General features: G+C 41.8%; 1 protein-coding gene across 1 annotated transcript in view; it reads right to left on the bottom strand.

Annotated features, from left to right (window-relative positions):
* Positions 1-6,149: 6,149 nt before the first annotated feature.
* Positions 6,150-10,226, bottom strand: part of VPS35 (VPS35 retromer complex component) — a 28,493-nt gene continuing 24,416 nt past the window's right edge. Inside the window, exons 14-17 of the mRNA XM_080828270.1 lie at positions 9,060-9,239; positions 8,309-8,548; positions 7,697-7,840; positions 6,150-7,112 (exon numbers count right to left, since the gene is read on the bottom strand). Coding sequence (XP_080684396.1) covers positions 6,933-7,112; positions 7,697-7,840; positions 8,309-8,548; positions 9,060-9,239 — 744 coding nt within the window. The 3' untranslated portion in view covers positions 6,150-6,932. The remainder of the gene's footprint in view (positions 7,113-7,696; positions 7,841-8,308; positions 8,549-9,059; positions 9,240-10,226) is intronic.

Raw genomic sequence — 10,226 nt, 5'->3', positions numbered from 1 at the left:
CAGGCCCCAGCCAGGGCGCCCCGCCCCCAGCGTTCCTGCCCCGCCCCACCGACCGTCCCTATCCTAGGCAGCCGGGATCCCAGCCCGAGTGCCTGGGCCTACTCTCGGCCCCGCTCCGGCTGCAGGAGGTCGCCTCTCCAATGCGTTTCTTCCCTCTGTGTCCCCGCGCACCTCTTGGGCCCGCGCCCGCTCCTGCCGCGCGCCCTTCTGCCGCGAGCTCCCCTAGCCAGCCCCGCGTCATCTCTGCCACCGACCGCAGGGAGGCCAATGCAGTGGTCAACGCGTGTGCCCGTGGGCCGAGGCCCCGGCCAGGGTGGCACCCCAGGCCGCACTCCTGCCACTTCTCCGCGCGGGTGGCCGCCCTGCTGGCGGCGCTCTTGGCGCTGCGGGTGCTGGGCCACGCGGTGATCGTGGTGGCCCTCACCGTGGACCACAGCCTTGTGCTCCAGCTGCAACTTCCTCAAGTTGGCCGTCGCCGACCTGTCGTGGGTCAGTGCGGCCCCAGGGCCTGGGGGCCGGCGGCACCCCAGCAGTCCTGGAGTGGGGAACCCGGGGCTTGTAAGTCTCCCTGGAGAGTTGGGGCACCTCAGGCCAGGACGGAACGAGCAACCCCGCGGCAGCTTAGGCGGCTTCTGCATCCTGCTGTACGTCCCCTATGTCCTGACCAGGGAGTGGAAGTTCAGGAGGAAACTGCAAATTGTGGCTGGTGTGTGCACCGCCTCGGTCTTCAATATCCTCCTCATCAGCTATGACAGGTTCCCCTCTGTTACCACGGCAGTGAGAAGAGTAGAGGCTCGACACAAATCCGCTGGTGTGGGGGATAGCCAGGGACACAGGTGGGTTCGGAGTTGCTGGGCTAGTGGCAGAGGGAAAACACCACACGGCTTCCAGATATTTTAGGACCCCACATATTCAAAGGGAAAAGAAAAGGAGATGCCAAAATTACAAACGCTGATTACAAATACTGATGCCTGTTTTAAATACTTACATTTAATAAATTTAAAAGTTAAAATGCAATATAAATTGTGCCTTTCACATGATTTATTTTTATCATTATAAAGTGTACCCTAGGTGTTACAGTCACGAGTATGGTCAAGAAGGATCCAAACCTAGGGGCCCCTGGTTGGCTCAGTTGATGGAGCATGCAACTCTCCATCTCAGGGCTGCAGGTTTGAGTCCCAGATAGGGTGTGGAGATTAATTTAAAAAACAAAATCTTAACCAAAAAAAAAAAAGGGGGGGGGGAGGGGGCGCCTGGGTGGCTCAGTAAGTTAAGCATCTGCCTTGGGCTCAGGTCATGATCCTGGGATCCTGGGATGGAGCCTATGTCAGGCTCCCTTCTCAGTGGAGAGCCTGCTTCTTCTCCCTCTTCCTCTGCGTCCCTCTCTCTCTCCCCCTATCTCAAATAAATAAAATCTTAAAAAGAAAGGAAGCAAGTCCTATTAAGGCACTTTGTCTTTCCACCCATTGTTCTCACCCTGAGTTCAGCCGTCACCCCCCGGAGAGCCTTCCTCAGTCACCCATGTCAAATAGCAGCCCTCACACTCTCCAGTTCTCCCGTGCTATACTCTTGCTTGTCACAGCCTGACACTGTATTTGAGGTCCGTCTGTCTTCTTCACTAGACCCTACCAAGCTCTCAGGGGGCAGGAGTGTTGTCTTGTTTCCTGATGTTTTCCCAGTGCCGGGACCTGTACTAGGTATATGTGCTGATTTAATGTAAGCATAATCTCATCTGGAGATGTGATCATATGTTCACATTCAAGGCCCAGTGGAAAGTGATACGGATGCCAAGTGGATTTTTGTCCTCCCTGGTAAGTGTTCATGGCTGCCTCCCCAAGAACAGTGCTGGGGGGAAGGGAAAATGCCCCAGCATTTCCAGGGCAGACAGCAAAGGGAAGGGTTTGCATGAGCAACCACAAGTATGGTGTGTTCACAATGGTGCTCTTTAGGCTGGTCCAGGAGTCCGGAGACTGAGGGTCCACTCTTGATTTAAGACACTTAACACATTATGTGATCTTGGCACATCACAGCACCTCTGTGCACGTTTTCCTGTAGGAAAGTGAGGGGTTAAAAGCCCTTTGGCTATAACCTCTATGATGGCTAATTCTTTTGTTCCTTACCTCCTATAAGCAGAAACTAAAGTTTTTTTAATCCCTGTTTTGCACATCTAGATAAGACCCAAAGAAACTAATCAGCTGCAGCAGAAATGAATCTTCTGTGAGACAGAGGGGAAAAAAACAGCAGTAAAAAGAACTTTCCTTTGAGCTTTAAAAACAAAAACAGAAAAACTCCTTATATCTTTTGTCCAAGTACTCTATGTTCACTATAGAAAAATCAGAAGCTTTGGCAGGGTAGGCTAAGCCCACTCTGTGGCACTCATGCAATTTGCCTCACTTTCAGCTGGAGTTCTCAAACCATTTGGGGAGCACTTTTCAAAAAAACACCTTTTTAGATTTAATGGGCTTGGAGGGGGGCCCAAGCTTGGCATCTTTAAAAATGTCTTTGGATGATTATAAGGTATTATAAGAAATAGCTGAGGACAAGACCCATTGCTTTCCCCATTGTTCTAGCCAGCTCATCCTGTCTCCCATCTGTGTTACTATTTCTTACATTTTCACTGTATTTGACCAAAATCATTTCCCAAGTACTATTTTAAAGTGCCGTTTTCTAAATTTCCGGGAGCTCAGAGTAACATTACTCTGGGGCCAGCTCTCCTGAGGTGTTCCATTGGTGATTAGGTTTCCTTTGCTATGAATTAAAAGCTTTGGGTAGCTTTGTGTACATTGCAGGCATAAACAGTAAAATCACTTAATTAGCAGCACAGAACCATGTGGAGAGTTGGGTCTTCGAATTTAGTGACATACATTCCCAAAGGGTCTTCAGTATGGCAGCCCAGTTGGTGTAAATGTCCATCTTTCGGATCTTCAAACAGCCTTAAATTTCCTGTTATCTCTCACTCAGAACTTTTTCTGCACACCAAAAAATATGGGGGAGGGGAGTCAAGAACATTTATTTTGTGCTTCTGCCTTTACAGATTTTTTTTTTTTTTAAAGATTTTATTTATTTGACAGACAGAGATCACCAGTAGGCAGAGAGGCAGACAGAGAGAGGAGGAAGCAGGCTCCCCACCGAGCAGAGAGCCAGACGTGGGGCTCGATCCCAGGACCCCGGGATCATGACCCGAGCCGAAGGCAGAGGCTTTAACCCACTGAGCCACCCAGGCGCCCCTTTACAGATATTTTTAATATTCAGTAAGAATTGATAGTTAACCTTTGAGGGCTTATTTTAAGTCAGATACTGTTCAAAGTTTATATGGATTATATCCAAGAACCGATATAGATAGGGTCATGACAACCCTGTGGTCCAGGTAAAAGTGTCCCATTTTACACATGAAGAAACTGAGGCCCACAGAGGTTAAGTAAGTTACCTAGAACAAAGAGCTAGCCAAGTGGGCTTTTGAATCCAAGCTACCTCACTCCAGACAGAGCCTCTGGTCTTTGTCACAGCAACATAGTGCCACCTACAGGAACAGTAGGGGGGACTGGCTTAGTCAAAATAAAAATACTGGGGCACCTGGGCGGTTCAGTTGGTTAGGGGTCTGACTCTTGATTTCAGTTCAGGTCATGATCTCAGTGTTGTGAGATCAAGCCCTATATTGGGCTCTGCGTTATGCATGGAGCCTGCTGAAGATTCTTTCTCCTTCTCCTCTGCCCCTCCCCCCTTCTCTATAAATAAATTAAAAAAATACTGCTTGAGCACTTAAGTACAAGATGAACTTAAAGCTGGAAGACGCAGTGCAACCCAGTGCTATTCTACTTGTGGATGCTGAATTTTGTATAACATATACATGTTTTGGGAGGTGTTCCACTTACATCACCTTCCTAGATGTGTAATGACCATTCCCTAGTCTTGGAATTCCCCACTCGACATCAGGCCTAACCTAGGCTCAGTGCTTCTCTCCACCTATGAAGGGTTGCTCTCCCCAGTCTATTAAGAACCAGTATTTTGGGGGCACCTGGCGGCTCAAGTCGGTTGAGCATCTGACTCTTGATTTCAGCTCAGATCATGATCTCAAGGTGGTAACTGAGTCCCAGTGTTGGGCTCCATGGTCAGTGGAGCCTGCTTAAGATTCTCTCTCTCTCTGCCCCTCCCACCTCCTGCTCGTGTGCACTCTCTTTCTCTCTCTCAAAACCCAAAAACGAAGAAAACGGACCAGGGAAGCAGACCTACAAAACACAAACCCTAATTCATTAGATTCTAGACATAAAATTGCCAAATTGGTGTGTGTTAATTCTTAGTCCACATTTTCTTTGCATTTCTCTCATTACAGACAGGTTAAGGGTTTAACTTGCTTTAGTCCATGGAACACTGCTGGACAGCCTGGCTCTAGCTATAAAATATGGGACTGCAAGTCAAGCATTAGCGTCACAAGGCTTAAAAAAAAAAAAAAAAAAAAAGGCTAACGCCCTGTGACTTGAAGTCACATGAAGACTCATAAAACCCTCTCTAGGCTGTACTCCAACACCCCTAACACCCGAAAGTCCTTCTGTGCTCTCCTAGAAATATATTTTATTATTGCTGGTCTGTCTTCATACCAGAAGAAAATTCTCAAAGCTAGGGACCATATCTTGTTCACCTTTATACCCAGCACCTATGTATGGCACATAGCAGGTGCTCAACTTCTGTTCAATAAAAAGAAATCTGCAAATTAAGATTAGCCGAACTCCGGTTTAAAAAAAATTAGAAGACCTTTGGTTTCTTAAATCTGGTCTCTTCACCTCACCAAAAAAATGTGAAACACTTTATACCCTATACAAACATTATTTTACCGCTGAACATTTCTGAATTCAAATTCAAGTATTCTCAAGTCAAATCTTTACCCTTCAGCTGTATTTCATGGAACGTGTGAATAAAATGAACATGTCAACTTCATTCCACAATCGGGTTTAGAGTAAACTGACACCTGCAACGTACAGAAAGGGTTTGCTAGAATAACAGGTTCTACAGAAAAGCTAAGCATACTTGATAGATTTTAATGGCACCAATACTACAACTTTATAGACACTTATTCCTATAAAACCTGATGTCTGTTCAGACTGCTGTAACAAAGTATCATAGACTGAGTAGCTTATAAACAGAAGTTTATTTCTCACAGTTCTGGAAGCTATTAAGTCCAAGATCAAGACACTCAGCATGGCTGAGTGAGGGCCGTTCCCCAAGTTCCTTACTGCCAACCTCTATGTCCTCACAAAGTGGAAAGGGGAAAGCAAGCTCTCTGGGGCCTCTTTTAATAAAGGCACTAATGCCATTCATGAGATTCTACCCTCATGACCAAAAAGCACCTTCCAAAGGCCCCACCACTCAACATCTTTGGGGGTCAGGTTTTCAACATTAATTTGGGGGGGTAGAGGGAGGACACAAACATTCAGACCACAGTATCTAACAAGTGCTAGACATCTATCAATGGCAGGGGGAGAGATAGATGGTGAGGTGTTAAGTAAGGTGGTCATTTGAAAATGCCCATAAATTTGCAACTTCTCACTTCAAGAGGTACAGCTTAATTCCTCTTACCACTGAACTAGACTTAGTAACTCCCTTCTAACAAACAGAATAAGGCAAAAACAGTATGTTCCAAGGTCAGGTCATAAAAAGGCATGTGGCTGCCTCTTTGCCCTCTTTCGTGGGTCACTCTGGGGAAGGCAGCTGCTATGTCATGAGGACACTCAAGCTGCCCTTGTAAAGGCCCACAAGGAGAGAAACAGAGGCCTCCAGATAATGGTCATGTGAATGAGCTTGGAGCCAGCCCCAACCAAACCTTCAGCCAAAATCCTGAGACACCCTAAGCCAGAACCACCGCTAAGCTGCTCCTAAATTCCTAAGCCAGAAAACTGTGAAATAAATGTTTGTTGTTTCCAGACACTAAATTAGTCTTCTGAGAGTTTAAGTGGAGACATCATGCCTAGGAGAACAGGGTAAGGCCAAGGAAAGCAAATGGGTATAAAACAAAGAGTAGGTGGTGCCTTGCTCAAGAAGTTCTTAAGTTGAGAACTGAACAAGCAAATGCTGTAATGTAAGATTGTCTATTAAACTCCACAGGCATTCTACTAGCTCCTTCTACAGATCTAGCATGAAAGGGTAAAAGTCCAAAATTGTTAATAGCAACTTTATTGTTCCACTGGTGCAAAAAAAAAAAATCATAATTGTATGATGCATTTTCCCTTAAATTTACAATAATAAAGGTTATACATAAATTATATCGATCACAAATTTCCTATTTTATACTATTTAGAACAAAATTATTTTGATAAATATGCCCAGAGGACAACATAGGTTCTTAATGGATGACTGAATCCAAATATGCAAAATAGAGCTTTTGGTGTTGACCATGGTGTTTTAAAATTCTCAAACATGCACTAATATATTCTAGTTTTAGGGAAAATATTCCACATGGCCTTATCTTGCAATTAGGGAAAAGCCCAAGCTGAATTTCACATACAGTATCCCTTTCCTCTAAATTAATCTCAAATTGGACTAGAGAACAGAGAGATAGACACTTTCAAGTTAGTACTCCCAAATAATGAAGGAAATTACACAACCAACAAAATGGAATAAAGGAAGAAAAGCTTCATTAGTAGCTGAGATAAGTGGTGGTTTGTTTCTGCCTTTTTTTTTTAATAGACCATGTGAGTTTTAAATAGCAGATCAATCATGCTACCTGGGGTGATCAGACAGATTGAACACTTATGAAGTGAATAACTTTATTAAGGTCCTGAAGGTGAGTGTCTGGAGGTGCTGGGTAAAACACATCACAGGTAAGAACAGGAAACCTACCTCAGCATTTCTGAAAGGCACAATCTATGGAAGGGAAACCTAGTATAATAAAACCCTTACTGGATGTACATGGAAAAGAGTATGGTGAGCCTGTTTTCTTTTTAAAGGATGAGACCTTCATAAATTGGCCCCTCGGATTCTGGTGATTCCCGCCTCAAACGCAAATGTTCCAGTGTGTTATGAAAATGTTTGTTAATCTGCTCTGTTTCTTCACTGGACTCAAGATTTGGAAGATCTTCTCGAATCTTTTGGATAAGCTGGTTCAAAACCTGAATTGTGACCTACAAGAGAATATGTACAGTTACATAATCAAGCATGTATCATATAAAAAATATAATTCAATAAAAATGTTTTGAGACTCTTATGTTATTCTCAATAGTCACCAAAGTAATTATAAAAAGAAAGATGAAAATATCATTCCTGGTTTAAGCAACTACTGGCCATTCACCAAAAAAACGAAAACAAAAACAACAAAAAAAAAAACAAAAACAATAAAAAACAGAGCATCATGAACCAATAAAAGAAAAGCAGTATTTTATTTAACCAACAAATCTTGACCAACACTGTATCATTGCTAAAAGGATATTCCATTTAGGAATTATTCTAAATTTGTACCTGATAACCAATCAGCCTACTGTGTGTTTTTCAAACAGACAGTGACTATTTTTCATAAAATATTCATGAACAAAAGAGATGAGAATTTTCTTACACACAATAAGTTCTTCTCTTAGAGAGATACATCTATAGACAGAAAAGGATACTAGAGAATGAAATTACCAAGATGATAAACTTTTCTACGTATCAAACCTCTGAAGAGCAGGATGGGAAAATATTATCTAACAATATTTTGTTATAGTTTACTTACCGCATCATTTTCCTTTTCATAAAAATAGATATATCTGTTCAGAATTTCTATAAAAAGTTGCACTTGTAAAGAGGGGTCCATGCACTGATTTGCTATTTTCAGAGCTTTTTTAAGGCATTCCATTACCCTCTTGCCTCCATGAAGCTAGAATAAAAGAGTGAGGGGTTGAGGGTGGGGTGAGAGGGTCTGTTAAAGAGATTAATGAATTACAAATGTTCCATTTCACACGAAGACATAAACATAACCCTACAGTAGCTCTTAAGGCATACAACAAATTTAAAACCTCTTCATTTTTTTTAAAGCACACAGCTATACTTTACAATTATAATTTGTTTTTACATATTTATATGTTAAATGTTTTATGTTTATTATGTATACTTTTTAAAGGCAGTGGTATAAACTTGCTATATTACAATATACTCAAAGTGGGGCTTCACCACAGGACGTAACTCTCTATACATTATACATTACTGTCCATTTCATTTCTTTTAATTAACAAAGCTATTTCCTTTGTCCAAATGTTTCACCTCTAGCACACAAGGGCCATGGCAGCTATTCCCTCTTAACAATCCCCCTTCCTATAACATGGTCAGGAATGACCTCCCTCCTTACCTCCTCTCCATTTTTGTCTGTGTTTCTGCCAGACCAGAAGAGATGTGCACAGGTGCTCACAGCCCGGCCCTGGTCAGGTTTCTTCAGAAGTTTGGATGCAGCAAGTGCACACTGAGTCCTCAAAGGTTCATGATTCTCTTCACTGAAGCACTTCATCCTCTCAAAAGTACCAATGATCAAGGTGATGGCAGCCAGCTGTGCTTTGGAATCACTGATTTCATCTTCATACAGAGAAAATGCCTGGTGAATAAGAAGGAGAAGAGAGCTTTACTACCATCTACTGGAGCACTTCCTAAAGTACTTCCCACCAAAACCCCCATCTTGTGAGATCCTCTGCAGTCCCTTCATATCACAACATGCTGACGCCTCCCATGGAGAGGAAAAAGACAGCTGATACAGGAAAGAAACTGACAACTTGCAACAAGGAAACTTGTTTTATCTTCTGTTTAACCCAGAGTTCTCAAACTGAAATTAATAAAGGAATTCTTCACTCCATGAAACACTTATACCAAGACCCACCTGGAAATCTTAAATCTCATTATAGCACCTAGTAACTGATCTATTTTTCTGCTCCAAACCAATCAATATAGTATTAAGTATTAGAGTATTAAGGAGTTCCAAGACAGTGGGAAAGGAGTAGTTACAAATTCAGTGAAGAGAAAATCCATGTGCACAACCACTGTAAGTACAACAGGTGACTGAACATAGCAAAACTGATTAAACAACACAGAAAGGAGAAAAAGACCATCACCTGGGACATAAATTCGTATGCCACTGTTTCATGATTTTCAAAACCAATTTCTCCAGCAGCTAGAGCCCCTTGAAGAAAAAGTCTTAAGGGTAATTCTGCCAGCTCTGCTTTGATCAAAGCACTAATAGTCTGGTGAGCAAATGAAAAAATCTTCTGGCATTTCTTTTCCCATTTGTCATCCTAAAAGAGAAAAAATAGTTTCAGTTACCTTAATTTCAAGATTAACTTGCTCAAGAATATTCATTTTATATGAAACTTCTATAGGACAAACAAGAAAAGCAGGAAAGCTGAGCTCAAGGTTCTATCATCCTCCTCCTTCTCCATTTCATTTATGAAGCACACAAGTGAATCAAGCACATATCCACTTGTGCTTACTGGCTTTGTAATTTTTGTGTATTTGGCATTTTGTTTTTTTCTCATCAGAAAATCAGCACATATCCCAACTGCACAGAATTAGGAAAATAAACGAATAAATTTTAAAAATTGTAATCATCCCTAAATCTACTACCCAGCAATAATCACTAATAACATTCTGATGTTAACACCTTTTTCCTATGCAAATGTAATGTAACTGAGATGTCTATTCTGGTTTTGTTTTCTACTTTATAGTAACTCACCAGAAGTGTTAAATTGGGTTCATGCTGCATATATTTGCATCAAATTTCTTTTTCTTCACTTATTTTGTCTTAACAATTTTCCTCATGATACTAAGTTATTGGAAATCACTTCAATGACTAGAAAATACTTCACACACTGAATATAGCATAATTTACTTAACTATTTCCTTTTGGACATAATCTGTAATACCAATGAATACTAATGCTCTATACACACGCAGTTTACTGAATCCCTAATTATGTCTTAGTATAAATTCTTAGAAGTGGAATTATTAGTTCTTTTAAGGCTCTACTTACATACTGCCAGTTCTGTAAAAAACTGTAGTATTTCACATGCCCACCATTACTAGTTGAGAATGAATTCCCATTACACCACTGCCACTGCAAACCTTCTTTTTCTTTTCTCTTTACCACTATGATTTCTAAAACAGAGGTTCATTGTTGTAATTACTAGTGAGGTTAAAGTTTATCCATGTTTGACCATCCAAATTTCTTATTAAAGCAATCAGTTCTTTTCATTTTTAAAAGAGGGTAATCATTATAGACTTGC

Source organism: Martes martes (genome assembly GCF_963455335.1).
Source record: "Martes martes genome assembly, chromosome: 17".
Classification (NCBI taxonomy): domain Eukaryota; kingdom Metazoa; phylum Chordata; class Mammalia; order Carnivora; family Mustelidae; genus Martes; species Martes martes.
This window is presented reverse-complemented; position numbering and strand designations above follow the sequence as displayed.